The following is a 22,667-nucleotide window of genomic DNA, read 5'->3' on the forward strand; positions in this document are numbered from 1 at the left end:
TATATTTCACTGTAAGATTCTACCGGAGTACATACATTTCCAATGATAGGTATTCACATAAGACGAATACAATCAAGACATATAGCAGATATGGCAAATCTTCATAGCTACATGTATGGACAAAGGTGTGGTGGGAATCAAGTTCATGAACACCTGAGAACTGGTTCTAGAATGGCGAAAAATGATTGGTTATTTTTTTTAAATTTAAATTTAAGTCTAACAATTAATTGCTACATTCAGCCATGTTTAATTGTGCAACAAATAAATGGGAATACAGTGTGTATATGCAAGTACAACATGAATATATATGTGTGTGAAATGAATTAGTATATGCATGTTAAAGATATGGCTCCAGAAAAACTTCTTTTAATCTATCAAAGATCAACCATCACAGTCAAACACAGTTAAACTGAGAAGAAATAATCATCATCTTGTAACCATAGATACACAACTACAGTGACCCACATTACTTGCATCATAGCTACACAGTTGAGGACAAATGAATCTGGCATCATCCACAAAAATCAGGATGGTATATAGCAATAACATACAAGATGTGTCAGGGCAGCATGTTACTGAACACACTTGCAAAATTGGAGACAAACAGTTTGGTTACTGTGACCATGAGGGATACGACTGATGTGTGAGTCATTTTATTTTATTTTTATTTTTATTTTATGGCAGTATAAATGGTAAATATGATATAAAAGGTTACTGCGAAGTACGCATGAAGGCAGTACAGTGGTCGTATAGAATGATACTCAGTGGAGAATGATGGAACCCGTACTGTTTGGTGGCATACTTTTGTGATAACCTCATTATACATCTTTTTCCTGCATGTAGGGATAATTTAATGAAAAAATATACCAAAAATTACAACAAAAACCTTTTGTGCTGAACGAATGTTTGCCTTCAGTGACGGTGATTCTATTTCATAACGATAAAATACTTCTTTGTATGATGTAAACCAGAAAACAAATTCCAATGAGACGTCAATAATCTGATGGTGGTGTTTACCCCAATAATCAAAAATACTTTATTTTCGCTTGGAATTAATTTTCACTTAAGGAATGATTCAGTGAAAATAAAATCCAGCGAATATACTTTTTTTCCTATATTTCACATTCAACTCGCCAAAAATCAGTGAAAATAAATTCCATACAAAACACCAAAAATGTCTTTTCAGCGAAAATTAATTCCAGTTAAAATAAAGAATTTTACAGTATATGAGCAAATTCAAATGTTTGAATGATTGCTGATATGTTTTTAATGCGAGGTGTATAATGCCATGTTTCATAAACTATGAACGTGTTGAATAAATGCATATATTCAATGGACCGTGTAGAAGTAAACATGAAAGCGTGGTTTACCCTGCTAAAAACATTACCTGGCAGAGTCTGTAGCAGTTGATTCAGTGGCATCTTGTGTTGCCATGACAACCGGTGATGAAGAAGATGAACTGTGATCTTCTCTGTCTTTTGAAAATTTAACCTTAGAGTGAAACAAGTTAACACCAATCAAAAAAAGACAATCCCTTCTCAAGTACAGTGAAAGTACCAGGATGTGAGTCATGCATAAGGCCTATTGTGCACCTTTTCCGTGATACATTTCATTTCAATGTTTTCCAGACAGTGTACTCACTTTCTTTATTTCCACTTCAAATATAAGCGTAGAATTTGGAGGAACTCTGTTCCCCATTCCTGTACTTCCATAAGCCAGAAATGGAGGTATTATTAAGAGTCTTTTACCACCTTTCTTCATACCAAGTACACCTTCATCCCATCCCTGTTAAAGATGAATACATTATATTAATATGAATTGATCACTCATGTTTTGTTGGTACTGCTAACCAAATGTTTGCGGTGGTTGTAAAACCCAGTTTGTAGTGGTGGTGGTATCCAGGTAATAGTATTGTGCGGTGATGATTACTATGACAGAACACCACACCCTTCCCGTGGTTTTCGATGCGAATGGAAGTTATTTTTATGAGTGATGTGGTGTATCCTGCAGCCATACTTCCATAAGCTTCACTTCGCTTGTGAAAGTACAGCAGAATACACCGCGTCTCGAGTACCATTACTGTTGTTCAAATTTCATTTCACTCGGCAAGTATATTCATGTACCCCAAGGGAAAAATATTGTACTTCTAAATATTTTTTATTTCTGATATGTTTCGAAAAACGGTACTCCTAAAGGGACTACTTTGTTTGCTTTCAGACCTCATTTGCATATGGGGTGTGGAAATATCAATTTTGATTTCAGAGACGAATCAAAATAAACTGCAGTACATATGTAACAATTATAGGTAATGGTTGTAGTGGTATCTGTATTAAGATGGTGGTGAGGGTTAACATGGGTATATAAGGCTGTAGAAGATAATATTTTACCTTGATCACTTTGCCTTTGCCTATTTTAAATCTAAATGATTTATCAGAATTCGCATTGCTATCAAAAACCTATCGAGAAACACACAAGAGAAATTAATAAATATTTCAACCTCGTTATTCATTGAAAAACAAGACATATTAACCCCGGAATATTACCCAGCGTAACTTCTTGGATTTTACTTTCAAAAAGGAACACGATCAGCATTTATCGATTGCAAATTTAACAGAATATTAATAATAAGTAAAATATTAACAAATTTTGACAATTTCCCTAACATTTGAGACAGAATATGATGTTATTTAACGATTTTAAAAACAAATTTAAATTAACAACTTTTAGCAAAACAAATTTTGATTATGAATTAATTTACAAAAGCTGGTATTGGTGATGAAAGGATTACTGTAAAATACTTTATTTTAGCTGGAATTAATTATCGATGAATAGACTTTTGGGGAGTTTTGTATGGAATTAATTTTCCCTGATTTTTGATGAGTTGAATTTAAAATATAAGAAAAAATATATATTCGCTGGATTTTATTTTCACTGAATTATTCCTTCAGAGAAAATTAATTCCAAGTGAAAATAAAGTATTCTACAGTATTTAAATATAGATAGTACTATAGATTACCTTTCCTAATCCATGATTACTATAAATCCATCCTGTGTATTTAACTTCCACTGAATCTCCATTATCCAAAGCCAATCCATCTCCTAGTATCATATCTTGTGTAATGACGCCATCTGTATTTCCTCCAGCACTGTTCACTTTAGACAGAGCTATCTGTAAATTAAAACAAATGATATTATACACAGAATAATAGCATAGGTCAGTATCTTATTTTGCATAATGATGCTATTTCATTCAACAAATATTTTTATTTTTTTTCTGAAATTCTGTATATTAGGCCCCCTTCATGTCAAGATAATTTATAGTTTACTAAAAAGTATAAAAAAAACACAGAGACAGATGTGAACATGATATATGAATAAGCATCTTTATAATGATTTCAACATGTCAGGAGAAATGATCAGAACCAAGAAAATCTGATAGTCACCATTACCGGATTCTGCCATAAATTCACCCATCCAAAAAATTGATTAAAATGTTCGAAAAATGACGCCAAAATATTTTTAAAAAAAACACATTAAAAAACTGTCGAAAAAAATTTGTTTGGTCCTATTATATTTTATTTAAACCCCAAACCGCCGTTTAACATCCAAGGCAAATTTACAGAAGAATCCAGTAATATCTCACATACCTGCTTAGTGAAGTCTAAGGCATTCTGTTCAGATTCAAACATAATAGACCAGTTTTGTCTTGTATCGTCATAAAATGTACCATAATTGTTTGCCTGCACCTAAATTGAAACCATGTAGCAGTAATTATTATTATTATACATCTGTTACAGTAACGCTATAAGTTACAGCGTACCATAATTTTGTGGTGTATTTTCATCCTATCATATTAGGAAATGCAAATTCCAAATATGGAATGATTACATGCGTAAGTGTATTCTAATAATAAAAACAAGCATGGCTGCCACCAGGGTTTGATCAGACACCATACAAAGAAGTTCGCTGATTTCTGTTCTTTTTTTGAATTTCGGCATTCCCATGATGAATCCTTGGAAGGAAAAGATGTATAATAATAAGGTTATTAGGAGAATACCTCAAAGTATGCACTCAGACAGTACGCTGTCACATTGACCGTTGCGCGTCAGTCGATACTCTCGCTGTACTGTCTTCGTGCATACTTTGAGGTATTCTTGTAATAACCTCGTATTATTATACAATTGAAAGTGAAAATAATAAAGTTTTCCCATAAAACCCTGTGCAAACATGTTTGAATGTGTCATGGTCGTATTTCCAAATTGGAAAATGTGCGTCATATTTATGTCATATTCAAACACTTTAGCATCAATTTAGAGTGTGACAGAAAAAAAAAAACATAAATAAATAAAAAAAATTTTTTGCTGGCATTTTAGAGCATTAAATTATAACTACATATAGGAAAAGATGTATAATAATAAAAATTACATAATAATACTTCAAAGTATGCACTCAGGCAGCAAGGAATCACATAAATAAGATCACTGTACTGCCATTGTGCATACTTTGCAGTATTCTCATAATAATATTGTTTTTCCTTTACATAGCTTCTTTCAATTAGTTTCACAATATGACGTCAATTTCATATTCATATGAGTTGAATTACTACAGTCGTCATCTTAGAGGCTTATCCAAATTGCAAACTTCTTTCATATAGAAAACATTTCAGTCAAGAGAACCTTAACAGCGCAGGATTTGTTTGACGATTTCAGCCACTTATGTTTTTCTGTACTGTTCCTTCCAATCTTATACGTGTTATATAAGAACTCCCAACATTCATTGCTACTGTGTCTGTGTCCAAGCGAACTTCAAACATGGAACGTTTCATACTTCACAGGCTCGGTGATTGTGTGTCAAAGCAGGATGCTAATTAGTGTTGCATGCTGGGACTTTAAAATAAAGCATTCAGTTTTCAAAATGCGTAACTCGCAAATGCTGTAATAGTGAGATAGTATAAAATACTTTATTTTAGCTGGAATAAAGACTTTCTTGGTGTTTTGTATGGAAGTTGAATGTAAAATATAGGAAAACAGGTATATTTGCTGGATTTTATTTTCACTGCATCATTCCTTCAGTGAAAATTAATTCCAATATAGTATTTTATAGTAAAACAACTTTAAATGAAAGATCACAAAAATACTCACCACAAAACTGAAACTGGCAGTGATTCTAGTCGATGAAACTTGCTGTTTTTTACTTAAATACAAGAGAATTTGATACTGAAATTGAAACATCAACAAAAATCAACTATCACTGAAAACAATATTTTTTCTCGTCCTACTCAACTTGAAAAACAATAGTTTGCACACTTGATAACAATCACACTGCATCAATCTTATCAACCGCCATTTTAACTACAAAATATAGTACGCCCTCTATGGCAAATACAGTAACTGTAATCAAAAAATGTACCAGAATTGTCTGGGACTATTAAAAGTGAATAAATGAGTAGCATTTTACCTCATTGTTGGCATGGTTACCAAGCACAGCAGCTCCTAGTTTTCCTTGTTTATTGTATTGCCCATTAATACTGTTGAACAGAAAGAAAGAAGGTTGGTAATAAGGTGGGTACTTTATGGCCAAGCACATAGCACCAAGATCCCCCAAATACCCCAGCCAGCAAAGTCTCTGGCGTATTCCATATACCCGGTACTCACTATTTGAAGGCTTGAACTGCTATCGCATGTAGGACTTTAGGTGCTGCCGGATCAGAAGCTAAAACAAAAAGTAGATACACGATGATTTAATTTTTATAAATGGTATTGTAAAATAACAAAATTCAATGGAAGAGTAAAACTGACCTACCGTATTTGTTCTATTAGAAATATATCTCCAATAGAGAAACAAGTACTATATTTGCTCAATTAAAAGCACAAGTTTAAGTGCACATAAAACAAAAATTACTGTACATTGGATTTTATTTTGACCATGGTCAGATCTTAGTATTAATACAGCAAAATACAGTATACCACAATGCACCTTACAAACTTCTTACAAATTTCTGAAATCCTCATTTCCCCAAATAATCACAGACTATTCCAAGTAACTGGATTCTAAGTTCATAAATTCCTGAAATAAGGCAAATAATTACAAGCATAAAGGGCCCTATTCCAAATACGTGGATTCTGAATTTATAAATTCCTGATAAGAGGCAAATAATCACAAGCATAGAGGGCCCTATTCCAAATACATGGATTCGGAATTTATAAATTCCTGAAATGAGACAAATAATTACAAGCATAAAGGGCCCTGTTCCAAATACGTGGATTTTGAATTTATAAATTCCTGAAATGAGGCAAATAATCAAATAGAGCGCCTTATTCAAAGTAAGTAGACACTGATTTAATAATATATATTAATTATGATCGCAATCATCAAATTTCAACAACACAAGTTTGTTTGCCATTTCTACCCCTTGATTTCTGTCTTTAAGATAACATGGTAACTAAATCGTTGTGAATCGTGTGCTCACCAGTTTCTTTTTGTTTCTTTGGCTGCTTTGGTGCTGTGTAAGTCAGCGATGCATTGCCACCAGTGTTACTTGCACGATCCATACCAAACAGAGAACTCAGCTTTGAGCTACAATAAAACAACAAGAGTCATATTATTAAGAATAACCTAAGTAGTCTCATCGTCTATGGTTTCTATTAAAATCATACATGTATTTATGTATCTATGTATCGGGGACATGTAAACATTTCATTTTCACTGCTATTGAAATTTGTGATATGATAACAGCATTGGTGAGAATAATATCACAGTGACTCATTATCAGTTTCACTTTCAATATTGAAATAGGACAATTTGTGACATTGCTGTTGTAGGCATTGTGATCAGTTCTCTTGTAAGCTTTCCAGCATATAATAACATGACTGCAGCAAACTAGTGGCTCATTTTATCAAGATGTATATGGAGACCAATAAAACATAGACAAATATTTAATTTTTTGGGTGAAAAGGGCAGAACAAACACCGTGGATGTGAATCAAACGTTCACATGAACAAAATCACAGACATCCATGCTATTGCATTATACTGTGGAATACTTTATTTTCGCTGGAATTAAGGCTGTTTGGGAGTTCTTTATGGAATTTATTTTCACTGATTTTTGATGAGTTGAATGTGAAATATAGGAAAAAAAGTATATTCGCTGGATTTTATTTTCGTGGAATCATCCCTTCAGCGATAATAGCGAAAATAAATTCCAAGCGAAAATAAAGTATTCTACAGTACTATGCCAAAACAGATAATCAATAGAGCGATTGTGAAACTGTCAGAGTACATTCAAAGTACAACATTCGCCTTGTATTTCACACCAGACATTGCATTAAAGTTGTTTGTCTACTGAATCGGTTTCCCAAGCTTGATGTAAACCTACTTCCCCACCCCACCCCCACCCACAAATCTGTGCACAATTCTACCAAGAGGTTTGACTTCTGTAAAATGCATAGATTTGATTGAAGGGATCTTTTAAGTCTGCGCCCAATCAGAGTTGTTGTAGCATGTGACAAAAGTATTAAACAAAATGTAGCATTGTGCTGCTGATTGTGAATTTTTATCAGATTCTATAACAGTGTGTTTTCAATGCAGGCACTGTACTCTTGAGTTCATGTATCTATGCAAAATATTGAAATCATTATTTTGACTCGTATCTTATCAGTTCACAGTTCTTACCCCAGGGCCTTACATGAATACAGTTGTTATGCTTACAGACTTGTGACGGCTGAAATCTATGTTTGTATTATTGCGAGTATAACATCTTGCATCATGCACACAAAAACGGTGGCCATGTTTCACAGCTGTGTTTCTTTAGTGTAGTATAGTGAAAATAGGGGAACAAATAAATAGATAGAATTGATCTAATTATTTAGATTTTAGCCCGTACATAACTAATTATAAAATGTCTGCTAAATCTCTGGCTTGAAAGAAAATATTCCACTGTAATCGTACCTATTTTGTCCATGATAAAGTTGTAACAAGCGATTTGATTGGACAGAAGGAAATATCTCTAGTATTGCCGATGAGGGTGCACTGAAAATACACGTTGGCTGAAAAGAATCTTCCAAGGAATAGTGGTGATGTGATGGCGGAATAAACGAAAATTTTAAATTTCTTGTTTTTTGAAAGGATGGCAAATTCACGTGTATTGATAGTGTTACAATATAGTAACACTAATAAACTCAAGCACACTTCATATTTGTTGCACAAGTGTGCTTTCATCCATTATGGGGCAATAAAATGACTGTTCAGACAATAAGGACATCCTTATTTCTCATTTATTTACGTTAACAAGTAATCATATTAATTTGTTAACACTAGGTCAAATTTATTTCTGTTAACACGGAAGTCATACATTTGTATTTACATTTACCGATAAAAAAATGTATTTCTAAGAATGCAATGAAGATTTTATTATTAGAGTATTAGTATTATTATATTATTTGTTTCTGATACTACACGTCATATTTATTTCCGTTTACACAGGCGTCAGTCTGTTTGATTGTGGATGTACGAACTACTATAATTAGCATACTTTCAAGTTGTTTTAGAAAATAATCTGGATAGATCTAGCGGTTAATGAAAAATGGAATAGCAGAAATCGTTCCCCGTCCCCCAATAAATGGGGTACTGGTTTGAACGCAGACTTGAAGAACGGCGGCCAGTGCATGATCATGATCATGACACCGCCAGGGCGATGATGTGGTGGGGATGTTACATCGCTGCTGACTGCAGCCAAAATGAAATTAGAATTAACTTACCTCCCTCCAGGCATCAGAAAGTCGCCATCATCGTCGTCATCACCGCCAAACATCGTTACAAATTTAAGAGTAGCACAAAACAAAATGAAACAGTGACACCTCCCCTCATGTGACCCCTGACAATCAAGATGGCGTTTAAGTCCCATCATGCAACGGATAGGGATACCCCCTAAAGCCCTTTAACTTGGTAATTATAAAGTTGCAATGTCACTTACTGGTAACTTGGCATTCGCAAAGTATGTTGCCATTCAGAAATAATTATGCACGGGTTTTATTACTGGGGGCGCTCGGCAAAACGTCGGATACGCAACGTATCAACGAAACTCGTAATAGGAACATATAATCTGGGTAGGCACGACAGTTTACTTTAATACACTATGTAATTGGCATTAAAATGATTACATAACAACAACAAAACAAATATATCTACAAACTGGGGTTTCGCATAATGCTTGGCAATTCACGGCCACCTAATAACCTACTTTAAAACATGTTTTTTTAGCTAGCATGTTATTTTAGCTAATTTAGCTAATCTGTAATTTCGCTAATTCAAGATGTCGCTAATTAGAATAAAGTACTGTAAAACATATTTAAATAGCTACATGCAATTTTAGCAAATTTGACACTATGCATGAATGAATAAACAAAATTACAGATTAGCTAAATTAGCTAAAATAACATGCTAGCTAAAAAGACATGTTATATTGATTTTTTGAAATAGAGGTAATGTTTACAATTCTATTGGTCATTTAAACTTAATTTGATATGTAATTTTCTTTGCCTCAGCAGATGTATCATTTTGCACAATTTATCTTCATTTCATTAACGTGGTCTAATTCTGCCTTTGTAACATTTACTACGTATTTCTCTATTATGTAGAGCTGCTAATTAAATGGATGAGCTGTGTTCGTATGAAAACGTGAATGTTCCCCTAACTGTCCGTATATAAATACCTCAGATGTGTACGCGCTTACATGTACCCACAACTCGTTGCCGTAAATAAGTACATACTAGTCTGACCAGTGTCTGAAACAGCGAGATTAAAGCGCGGCGGTCGTCGCGCAGCACGTGTTCGAATTTCATGTTAATAAACAATGTATTTTACACGCGTTGTATACGTTGCTATGAGTCCCATATCGAACAGGACGTGGCACGACGACTGCCGCCCAATAACCTTTTTTTGGTTAGATTTGATTGGATATGTTAGCAATTTGCAATCAATAAACGCTCTTAGTGGTATAATTTAAAGCCTTCTCGGTAATGTTTGTTGAAAACAAAACTTGAAAACTTGAAAAACCCCGGGGTGTTTCATTTTTAATGGTAAGTTGTTTGATTCTGTATGTTGATACAATTGATTGTGATTTTCTGATTAAGATTTACCATAAACTAAACACGTTTTTTTTTTGTAGTACACAAATGATAAAGCAACGATATACTTTAATACTATGCGCAGATTCATTTATGGTACATACCGATAATATTACCACGCATGCGTATTAGCTTTCCTAGAACGAATGTTCTATAGAATCCTACAAAATCAACATCTTCTTTAGTTTATGATAAATCCTCGTGTAGTATCATACAACAATACTGAAAAAAAAATGTTTCGTTCATAAACTACAAACGATAAGTAGTGTTCAAGTTGAATGCTTTCGGTTGGCAAACAAACAGCATTTACGGTATCCCATTGACAGTTTTCGGACAAGTCGTCTTCCATGGGTGATAGCTACTCTGATTATTACCATGATACGCGTATGATATTTTTTTTTTTTGATTTGGCAAAAAATATTTACATCAAACAGTGACAACTTGAAAGACACGTTATTGGCGTCGTCACAGAGCCCAAGTCTCAGGTCAATACAAAACGAACTAATAATTGTTCAAAATACACAGTCGCTTTTATGAGACACAATAGCGGACCAACTTGAAAAAGTCCTCTCTACAACTATTTTTCAAATATTCTTCCCCACTGCAAACACATTATCTCGAGCTCTGAAATTATACTGATTTGTTGAACGATTCAAATGCATTGTGGGAAATAGATAATATGATATCATTTTCATTGCCAGTCATTGTGTGTAAAATAGTATTACACCCACTGCCCATATTCAACTCACAGAGAACGTCAAGTTTATAATCGTAATTAAAATAATATTGGAAACATTTAAACAAAACTCACATTCAGAATGGCTAATTTGTCGCGTATTCATATTTATACAAACGTGTACAAATAAAATACATCATACAAAAGGTACCCCTAACTTACGTAAAGTTGTTGCATACGACAAGGCGATTAACACGTAACGTAAGTTCTAGGGTATGACACAACATACCAAAACTGACCCGCATTCACTTCCAAATTTTGGAATGGCTTACACGTACTCGGATGAATAGAACGCATCCATGTATTCCATTGAATCAGTACAGCCGTCAGTATAAGTAAATAACTAAGTGAAAGTAACAGGATATTAGATTTGGCAGGGGACTCGGTTAATACATGGGTGAGTAATTTTTAAAGAATAGTTTCAATATCAATTGGCATAGCTACCATCATAGTTAATTCATGAATATGTGCGGTAGCACATATGTATACACGTTTGGTGGTCATTTACTTTCGTACAATCCGATACACATATACCAAATTGAAAGACAATTTCTATTGAATATACAGAATGTGTGCATCATAGTGTGGAGCAAGAGTGCTCCCTTTCTTGCTCCATGGTCATAGTAACCCACATGTTACATTCGTTCACTGCACTCCGGCTTAGTTCATAATACGTAGATTGACCATAACGCCATTATACTGTTTGTCTTTCTGAAGAAAAAAAGACGTTGTTCAAATCCAGGATGCTACTGCACCAACTGAATATATCAAAATTTTATTTTTTTTATCTTTAGCATGAATGACGTCGGCCAATGAAATCACGGATATGAAATAGATACAATTGTAATTAGTTTGGGATTATTTTTAAAAAAAAGGAATGACTCGTGATTCTGAAAATACATAAATATAAAGTTTATAATACATAGATTTGACAGAGCAATCAGTGTGCATAATGCTTCTACAGGTTATCGATTTGCCTCTTTAATTTGAAAACTTCATTCGTTGCTTCTTTGTGCATCCCTGCATGTTCATCCCTGCATGTTCTACGTAGTCATCGAGAAGCGGGTGACTAGCGTGCCGATTGTGTTCGTCTTCGTCGTCTGTGGTGGAATCAGTCTGACGATGGAATAGTGACCGCACTCTTTCAGAAATGCTCCTGTCGATGTATGATTTATGGTCTACAAAAGAAATTGAAATAATGTTAGTAGCATAATACAAACAGTAACAGCGGCAATTACGTCAATTTTATAATGTGTTTAATATTGTTAATAATACATTTTTTCATATGTCAGGGCAAACTCCCAGGCAGAGTTCTATTCCACGAATATATATACTTCCGGTTATCTAACCGCATGGAACTCTGGGAAGGGGAATGATGTCAGAGCAGATCGACAGCTTGCTGACGTCATATCAGCGGGTCATTTTCTTGAAAACATTCAATTGCTGGTACGAAAACAATTGTTTTGCATGAACCAATGATTAATCAGTTGGGATACTTTTCTCGGAACTTATTTGAAAATAAAATTCACCGTTTATTTATTTCAAGAGTGGCACGTCGCGGTATATCATTCACCACTTGTCATTTTCCTTGGTATTTCTCTTATTCTGAGTTAATAGGAAGTAGAACAAGTGTTCTTTGGTTATAAATTCTGCTTGGAAGGGTGAAAGTCAGTCACTGTAATTTATGTTCGGAAAGAGTCGTAAATGTAAGTCACTTATTAAAAATCGAAGTAATTGTTAGGGCTAAAGTATTATACATATTGTCATAAGTTACACATTATATATCGTGACTTAGTTACACTGTTTCAGAATTTAAAAACGGTTAACTTTGTAATTGTGTGTTTTATTGTGTTAGTGGTAGCGTGACTTGGATCTTGTCGGTGACCCCCACCCCACCCCTCTGCGGGAATATCTTGTATCACGTAAAAAAGTGTAAGTATGCTTATAGCATATGCTAACTTAGATAATAAATATTATGATGTTAGTTTGACAAATGTTTTCAAGAAATTATGAGGTTTTTACTTTAAAAGAAAAAGCCAAAATCATAAAATGCATAAAAAAATCATGTTGTTTTTGTTATAAAATACTGGTATTGAAAGTAAATACCCTGGTTTTTTTGGCACATTTTAATTTTGAGAGTACTGGAGGTTTCCATCCTTTGGCGAAGTCGGAATGGTATCCCAATCTAATTAAATTCTGGTGTATTGTGCGGCGTGGATTTTATTTTATTTCATATATTTATTTTACTTTTACTATTTTTTTTTTTTTTTTTATGTTTTCTGTTATGTATTTGTGAGTCGGTATTTGTTTAACATTGTTTAACATTTAAAACTCTTTAAAAAATGCCAGCAAATAAAAAATAAATTAAAATAAAACAAAGTAAAAAAAGTGTATAATAAAAATAACTATTAAACACAAATTTAAAAAAGCCCAAAGTAGGATCTTATTTTAATCAGATTGAATGGTACACCAAAGTGCACATAGTTCACAAGGCGATGTAGATATAAAGTTTAAACACAAAACAAAAACGGTACAAAACTACTTGAAAAATTTTGAACATGATAAATAACGCTGTAACTATAATAGCGGATAGAATAAAATAAATATCAATAAACCTTCCAGTGAAAATTTTCTGAGTGGCCATATTATGCCGATCAAAGCTAGAGTGTGCGTAGACGATGTTGACTTCAGTTGGCAACCCATGGCTTTTACTTTGTTTTACAAAATATATATTATTTCATGTAAGTGACCGACCTTCACTGTTTTTGGTGCGTTTTCCAAACAATGCAACCCACCATCCGTGTTTCGGATGCTTTCTTCTCTCTTTCCTGTTGGGTTCAAGCGATACGTGAGACGAGCAATGTAATCCGTTATCCATGGCAACAGGAGAATAATAACCGTCTTCGCCTTCACCTACTGTAAAAAGATTTTGGTAAATAATAATTACAAGTAGAACGTTGTTAAATAAAACAAGTAGTTAATACAATTAGTAGTTAAGATCAGAATCATTCATCTTACCTTGTTCACGTTCAAAAGATGTTAGCTTATACCATTCTGCCACAAAATCGTAGTTTGGTATGTGGCTGCCAGTACTCAGAGAAATGGCACAGATCCAACCTTGCATGTCACAATTACACTTGAATTTCAAGACCAACTCTTTCTTGTCCTTGGAATGAAAATCAAACGACGCTATTCACAATTGCGAAAAAATGAAATAGTTCAGTTATAATAATCCGAGTGGAAAGGAAACAACAGCGCCCTCTAGAAATACTAACTAGCACCCACCTGTTGTTTGGCCGTATCGTCAGCCGGCTGGATGTTTTAAGTAGTTCTGGGCACATATCCACTTCATATTCTCCCAAATCGTATATTTTAACATATTTATCACTAATATTTCCAATAATTGATGCAAATGGTTTTGGTTTTTTTGAATTACCCTGATAAAAAAATATGCATACATTAATAAAGGTGGAAACAACACTCAATGCATATATCAAACGAGTTGACGCAGACGTGTGGGGTAACCAGAAACAATATGTACATATATATATATACTGTTCTGGTAAATCTTCCTGTGCTCATAATGGGCATCCCCTCAAACATCAACAACGGGCTGCGTCACCTTAAAAGTGCCCTCGTCGGCGACCTATGAAAAAAGAGCCCTGTCAGATTATTTGTTATTATTTTGACGTTTAATCGGACACTGAGATTCACGAATTTGTTGTATTTGCGTGGGTACTTATTTATCGCTTCCAAATTTTTATTTGCATTGTGTATTTCCGCCACGCATTTTAGCGTCCAAGACTGTAGATCTAATACTAGACGAACCTCGAAAGCCAATCATCGTGATGGTAATTCTATATTTTATGGGATATTTCTTCACATAAATCACTCAAAAAATCCAACACGAACTGGAAGATATTAGTCAGAATGAAATTTAATTATGCGACACGAGCGTGATGAAAAGGGCAAAAAAAAATTAAATTCGCGATCGATGAATCTGCGTAGCGGATGAGAAACCAATATTAGGTTGTACAAAAATTGCTGTTATAAAACCATGTTTTACAGATCTCAGTGAACGATTTGGACGTCGCATAGTCACAAGTTTAGATATCGCGTGATCATTGGTTCACAACGTGACCTACCCTGACTATCAGTAATGTATTCGGATGGGCACAATATACCAATCGCAGCGACCATATCGTTCTAATCTTCACCCATACTGGACCATGATGCAACAATGTATAAGTCCCACTGGCCACCTGGTATTTACGTGTTGGGACAGAATAAGATATACATGATTTTAATTATTTGTTTCCCTGTAAAGCTCCCTTAATTGCAAGAAACGTGTTTTGCGATATATGGTGAAATTAGACTAGGCTCCATGTGCCACTCGTCGCTTATACATGCAGTGACAAGTACATCGCTGTATTCGTGTTTTTCTTTAGACGAAATATTTTATAATCCACGATAGACTGGCCCAGTCATGGCAATTTTATTGTTTTATATGCTAAATCCTTTAGAACGTGTTCGTAGAATCTTCCGCGTTGACCACGATTTAAGAAAGAAAATTATAACATTTCCACTGCCGGGCCAGTCTAATCCCACGGCGCAATCACGGGGATATAGAGAACAAATACAACTACTAGTATATAGAACAAGAAAAACAAATTACAAACGCAGTGGAATGGAATAAAAACGGAATACGGAATAATATTACAGAATTAAATAATTCTTGGGGAAGTGCATTGTAGTGTGTCATTGGCGACAGAAATTTAGTCTTGTGAACATTCTGTGTTTTTTTTAGCTTTCCGATCTACTAGTAAATCCTAAATTAGCTGTTTATGTATGTGGTGTATACTGTTATCGTTATCGTTTATTTTGCAACACGTATTGTATTTGATGCGTCCAACACTTAAAGCGTCCGAGGACCGACCATCTGTCTGCGCTTAGTACTTACCGTGTTCATTTCAGACAGAAAAACCGCAATGTATCGATGTTTTCCGTGGCGTTTCTCAAACTCGAACTGTTTTTAATTTCGAATCAACGCAAAACAAAGCTTCACGGATACAATGGAACCACAGAAAACGATTATGATTGGGCGCTATGGTTCGAACTTAGAATGGAACGGCTGCCTTGATATGCGCATGTGCGCGATAAGAATATTTTCATATTACGTCATAATAATTGTTGCCGCGAGTCGAAGTCTCTCCACCGTTGTGCTGTGATAGCGCTTTTTGTGACGACACAACGACTTCTTATTATGTCACGTTCGGTTTTTTCCCGTACTATCTACTTCTATAAATGTGCAAAAAGAACTCTGGTGTATTGTGTTTACGCTAAGTGTAAATATAATTTCAACAAGATTACTATCATTTTCTATATCTTATATTTATCACAGCTTTCACAGCTTTCTCCTATTTTCAAATTTTAAACTCTCTAAATTAGCTTAAGTTCTGTAAATGTAAATATCCGAAAATAGTGGAGGTACAACAACAATTGAGGGACCCGGGGTCTGCCAGCCAACCTCAAAGCCAAAACTCAAAAAAAAAATATATATAAAAACCTGTGCAAGGATAATTTCGGTTTGAAAATAGACAAAAACAAAAAACAAAACAGAAACGCCGAAACCAATGATGGGAAAACTAGTTACAAGTAAAAAGACAAACTGCATGCCTGTTTTATTGACCTTAGAAAGGCTTTTGACAATGTTTGGCATAATAGACTATTTCTCAAATTAAGGTAGACGTCTTATCATAATTATTGAGAAAGTTGGTCATAAATCGCATGACAATGTTCATTTGTTTATTATGTACAGTCATGGAGCTATTTTCCCATGGTACAATAAAATAGCATTATTTTGTGTGTTATTTTCTCAGAAACATGTCCTAATATATATGTTTTTAAATTGTTATTTTTAGAAAAGAAAAAATTCCCATTTTGACACTTTTTATTTGTCCCAGACTGTTTAAATAATTCAGGACAACAAAATGTACCCCATTATTAAAAAAAAACTAATTTTTCAGCTTATGTCACCAGCCCGCAATTTTACATACTAGTGTTATAATACCTCCAAAATGGCTACTATTAACTGAAATACAACCATTAGTTTTTCGTAAATTAGGCTGGTGACCTTAACTCTTTTTAAAGTCAATATCCTTATATTGCCATTGAGTAGAATTTAATGCAAGATGAATACATTTTGGGAATTTTCATTCATGAGGCTTCTATCTTGACCGCCTTGACCGGTCAAGTTCAAATTTCATACATACTTCAGACATATCGTACAGCCGCGTGTTCATTTTTGTCATGGTGAAATGAAAAATGGCTGACTGGCGGCCATCTTGTATAAACGATTGTAGTTCCACAACCCAATATCTCATACTCATACGATATTGTGGCCATTGTCTGTATTCATGTGATATCTCATGCCTATAATACAAATAGGAAATGCCTATTATTCTATGAAGTATGGTATGCTGCGCCATATGTACGGTATGAACGCAATTCATTTTGAGATATGATGAGACCTTTTTACCTTGTGAAATTCCCATTTCTAGTATCGATGATTGACCTTTCTTTGTTCGAAAAGTATTTGGTTCACATCGTCGTACGTATTTTTTAATTATTACATTTTAATAAGTGCAAAATATTTGGCACGAAATCTTGACTTTTTATTTTGATTTATTGTATTTGTAGTGTGAATAATTTTTTTTTTTAACACGTCAACAGTCTAACTTATCATAAACTAATTATCGCATTTTAATGGGACTTGATATATAGGTGCCTGGGAACAATGCTAAAGACCATTTAGTTTTATAATGAAATTCTAGCATACTAATTACCTAATTTAAATAATAATGAACCAATTTTCAAGTGATATGTATAAAAAAAATGACTGCATTACAATAAAAGTTGGAATACGTGTCCGGAGACAATACTAAAGACGTGCTTAGTTTTGGGCTGAAATTACCTAATTTGCATAACATGCATAATCATCACATTTCAGTTTACCTAATTTTTATTAGTCAATTTCTGATGTCTCAGAAAATCAGATTTAAATTGAACTCGTGGTACAGATGTCTGGAATAAATCCGACTACAAGGCGCGGATGTAGAATCAAACTTATTTTCTGTGAAAAAAGAATCTTTTGGTTTTCGCATCATAAATAAAGGCGCATGAAAAGTACAGTATTCTTTTATAAACTGTGGCCATTGTTGTTGTTGTGTCCCTGCCGCGTACGCTGTGCCAAATATGGGCGTTTGACCTGATCTTATTTGTGTAATGACCTCGAGGTGACGATGACATCATTGTTCAGAAGACGCATACCTCGACGGCCGATGACACACCAAATAAAAGTAATCACGTGACACTGCGCAGTTGAAAGTTACGGAGTTACTCCCCAGAGCTTGGAAATTCATCGTTAAATAACACATTGTGAAAGATTTGTGCATGTTATTTCAGTTAACTTACGAAATTATATAGAAGTTATCAAAATATTTTCTTTAAATTGAGGAGCGAACTTTGGTTTTTCATATTTTTTTTGAAGTCATACAAGTTCAGCTGAACTTAAAGGCAACAGTAAACAGAACAGCCACAGCTTTTTAGCATTATCCGCCATCTTTATTTGGTAGGCCTCTTTCAGAGCTGAGTTGCATCGTATCAATTTTTACTCTAATTCGGTAGGTAACTCATATTTGTACTTCATATTCCACAGACATGTTTAGTATGAGGTACTGCGTCCAAGTTTATCAAATCGACCGCATTCTTGAGTCCGATTCTGGTACAAACAACGATTTCTTTACCTCGACACGGGTGCAAATTACACGGGACATTGTGATGTGGGCTTGGCCTCTGTAATGTGGAGGCCTGCTGGTACATTTGTTCCACCATATCAGATGCAAAATTCCCGTACCCCCGCGATTTACTGTTTTATACACGCATCTTTCGACAGAGAGTTTGAGGGATTTGAAACAACCCCTGATGTCGACGTGAATTATGTAAAAAATAGTGTTCAGACAACAGACTGGATGCAATGGCGGCTAAATGAAATCGGACACTACGTGTATTGAATATTTTGTATGTACCACGCCCCACGTACACGATGTCCGCCCGGGAGTCCGTTGAGTTAAAATAATGCTCATATATGCATTTCTTGATAAAATCGTGTACAGTAGTAAATATCTCTGTCGTCTGAGAAAATTGATTTGAAAACAAATATTCCAGTGACATTCTCAACTAGAGACACTCCCTATTTCTATTTGAACATGATGATACAATTAAAATTTTTAATAATTTTACCCGATTATTATCAGTGTTGTATACTGTAACTAATTGGTAAACTTGTATATATGTATTCGGTCTAATTTGCGGAAGTCCTTGTGGCTATCAGACTAGTGCAATCATTTACTGTTGAATGGGGTATCTGTCAATCCCTGGGACTGTACTGTCACCATCATCGTTTCCATTATTATTTTGTCTCTCAATTCATTTGTGATATTATGCTTAATTAAAATGCTTCTATGCAAGTTGCCCGTTAACGTTTCATTGCAAAGTGTGTCAGCAAATGTCCACAATGTGATACCAGTGAGTGAAACTCTGTAATCTCAATGTCTCACCATTTTAAATTTAGTTGTTTTGTTGTTGTGACTGGCATCCTGAATATTGTATAATAATTACTAGTACTGCATAATGTACAAGAAGGTTGTGTGCTTTGCATATACAATCGTTGAATGTTTTAAATTAATAGGGTAATTCAAGTACATTTTTTTTTATCAAATTACTCGCTTGAATAAAAGAATACATTTTAAAATATTGTTGTCATGTGTGACTACTCAGCACTGTTTAGTAAGTCTCCTAGCTGTACTGATTTACTGTATTTGCACTATAATTATTTGGTGCATTTGTCATAGGTGTTATCGTTCGTCTATATTCAATGTACTATTGTAGCACAATGATTTGCATGTCCACAAGATTGTTGGTTTGACTGACGTGGTCATCAACACAATCAGCAGTGAAAAAAAGGTACAGACTTTCTTTACTAGCTAGGCTTACAGGATTCAGGGTTAGAATTTTGGGATCTAGTCTGAGTCAGAAGAAACTAAAAACTAGTGGTCCCATGTGCTGTTCCCACTCCCCAGTGCATATAACAAGTTTCTTGTAGCAATGAGTAGCAGATTCCAACACAATCTACTTATTCTAATTCAGAACCTGTAAATGAGCATTAATTCAATTCAAAAATTATTATCCAATTTAAAAAAAAATAATTTAGCAGATGTACTTTATAGGAACTAAGTTTTGATCTTATTTGTTTAAATTCTGTACATTGCAATATTGAGTGTCTGAGACTAAATTACATTCAAGATCATATGAGTTTTCTTCCCTGCTGAGAGATTAAAATAGTAACCTGATCTACTGGATTGTTTTTAGTAGAGAATCCAAAAATGGTCATGATCTACTGGATTGTTTTCGATAAAAAAGATGGGTGTGTAGATGAAATAGTCGTCTTCAATTGCTGAATCCAGAGATTCATTGAATGATTTTATAATCCGTATATTGATAGTACCCATACCACGTGCCATCTTCAATAACCCACAAAATGAACCATTTTCTCTATTTTGTTAGTCACCTGAACAAAGTAGACACAGATCACTATAAAATGCCTGTTGTCTCTTTCCAGACTCGGTTCTTCCAGTGTACCACATAGCACTGCTTTCTATATTATTCAAATTGATAATCAGCGAAATAATCTGGTCACATTACTGTCGTTACATTCCTGTGTCACTTGTAGTTTCTTCATTGCCTCAAACAAAACGTGACATAAATGTCTTAATTGATATGCTGTAAATATCATTTTAACCAACAGTGTGTGATTGCAATATACATTATTTATCATTAAATTGTGATAACTTTCATGATACATTTCTGAATTGCCTGTGAATCCTGAACTTTCATATTCCATTAGGCTGAATAAAAAATACGACACACTGTGCCTGACTTTGCATAGATTCAACATGCCAACCCTACTTCTTGTTCTGGTTAGAATTAAAAGTGCGCATTTACAGCAGCATAAACTAGATTTTTCCTTAAACTTTGCCTCAGTATGTTGCCTAGACAGAAATTGCTTAGTGCAAAAGTTGCACCGGGGGGAAATGAGATACCGGTAGTCACTAAATGTAGAACTTCGTTTTCTAAACGTGAGATAATTTGATAGCGCAATTAAGGATGCCTCTCGCTATATTGCAAAGTTCACAGAAATTTGTCTAGGAATAATAATAATATGACTAGCAGCTTTATAATGTCATTTGTAATAGGAATACAAAATTTGTTGATTTTTATAAAAAATATTAATACAAAAGAATATATATTTTATCATATAATAAAACAATCAAGAAGAGTCACGCATACTCGTATGTTGAAATTATAAAAATTACAACAACAAAAAATACCTAAATCAGCTCGCCAAATTCACTTTGACGTTCCAGTTTTTATTTCGTAGCCTTGATAGGTTATTCAAATAAACAAATTTGCCATTTAGCTTTGGTGCATAATGTGTTCATTTCACATTGAATATAAAACAGTATTTGTGCGTAGCATTGTTTTGAAGTCCAGTGTGGAGCAGGTGCGGGGAAAGGAAATAGTCATTATTATGACATACACTACTCCTTAATTAATGCTTGTTTTCATGTCAGTGTTTCCCATTCTAAAAGTGTATCCTGAAAAAAAATATTCCCTATACATGTTCCGAGATACGTTTTTTTTTTTCGCAAAATAAAATATTAAATTTATTTTCAGTGCATCAGATCATGCTAAAATCCAATAAATGAGTTGTTTTTTCGCAAATTTCGATGGGTTAATGAATTCAAACGGTAATGATTTCTATTCACTGTTTAATATTCTGCTTGTGTTCAATAAGTTATTTTTAACTGAGGCCCTCTGGTGGCAGTCAGTTGTCCTATGGGGGCCTCTTTTTTTTCATTGTAACATATATACAAGGCGTAGTTTTTCCTTGAACTACCTAAAGTGCCCCATTGAGTATGACTAATAGAATATTCCTGCTCTCCTGATTATGGCTGCGAGGATTATAGTGCTGTCGTCAGTATGGGCTGGGTTTTTGACAACGCTTGAGTGTCTGTCTTTCCGTGTATTGGCATTGAAGCCAGCATAATCACGTTGTGACGTAAACGCTGCTTGATAATAACAGCAGTGCAGAACATCGTTGTTGATTGCCAGTCCTGCACTGTGTTTCAACATCTGCCTTTGAGTCTACCGTTTTCTTTTCGCATCGACTATTTGTCATCTTTCTGGCTGGAAGAAGACACCCTATCACCTCGTCCGCATGGATTGATTACAGACGCTGTTGCAGCACGTTTTGTGTCATGTTTCCCACCTGTATGTCATGCCAAAGGCTAACATCTGTCCTTTTCTTGAAGCTCATCCCGATCTTTTCCTCATTCTCCTTCTTCTCCTCCTCGTCATTTACATCCTTTTCTATGGACTAAGCTGTCTACTAATTCATGCCCATCAAGTGCAAACAGGTCAGTCCAAAACTATTATTTTTAGTTGTCATACCTCTGTCCCAAAATTTTAACCTTGAGGTTCCAATTTCAGTATTCAAATTGGTTGCCTAAGTAACGAGCAGTCTCATTACTACATATCGTTAGCATTAGCTGAAGTGTATTTCCTTTTTTAATGGGTTGAGTGCAAGTTAATGAAGAAACCAGATTCATAGTATTAGTTTTTTTCTTCTTCTCAATTGAGTTCGTAATTTTTTGTAAAACTCAATTTCTGTGACAACTCTGATCTTGA

At 34.4% G+C, this 22,667-nt stretch overlaps 2 protein-coding genes across 9 annotated transcripts in view; one reads left to right on the forward strand and one right to left on the reverse strand.

The window, feature by feature from the left end:
• Positions 1-8,905, reverse strand: part of LOC100374077 (FK506-binding protein 15-like) — a 30,235-nt gene extending 21,330 nt beyond the window's left edge. For all 3 annotated transcript variants that reach the window (XM_085491787.1, XM_006817246.2, XM_085491786.1), the window contains exons 1-10: positions 8,756-8,905; positions 6,470-6,576; positions 5,655-5,712; positions 5,458-5,527; positions 5,142-5,216; positions 3,648-3,746; positions 3,017-3,169; positions 2,388-2,456; positions 1,642-1,785; positions 1,388-1,491 (exon numbers count right to left, since the gene is read on the reverse strand). In XM_085491787.1, the coding sequence (XP_085347913.1) occupies positions 1,388-1,491; positions 1,642-1,785; positions 2,388-2,456; positions 3,017-3,169; positions 3,648-3,746; positions 5,142-5,216; positions 5,458-5,527; positions 5,655-5,712; positions 6,470-6,576; positions 8,756-8,904 (1,028 nt within the window). In that variant the 5' untranslated portion in view covers position 8,905. The remainder of the gene's footprint in view (positions 1-1,387; positions 1,492-1,641; positions 1,786-2,387; positions 2,457-3,016; positions 3,170-3,647; positions 3,747-5,141; positions 5,217-5,457; positions 5,528-5,654; positions 5,713-6,469; positions 6,577-8,755) is intronic.
• Positions 8,906-18,466: 9,561 nt separating this feature from the next.
• Positions 18,467-22,667, forward strand: part of LOC100373024 (spectrin alpha chain, non-erythrocytic 1-like) — a 44,750-nt gene continuing 40,549 nt past the window's right edge. For all 6 annotated transcript variants that reach the window (XM_085492176.1, XM_078009793.1, XM_085492179.1 and 3 more), the window contains exon 1: positions 18,467-18,541. The gene's annotated coding sequence lies outside the window, so the exon portion shown is untranslated. The remainder of the gene's footprint in view (positions 18,542-22,667) is intronic.

This window comes from Saccoglossus kowalevskii, chromosome 17 (assembly GCF_978046115.1).
Source record: "Saccoglossus kowalevskii chromosome 17, keSacKowa6.1, whole genome shotgun sequence".
Taxonomy (NCBI): Eukaryota; Metazoa; Hemichordata; class Enteropneusta; family Harrimaniidae; genus Saccoglossus; species Saccoglossus kowalevskii.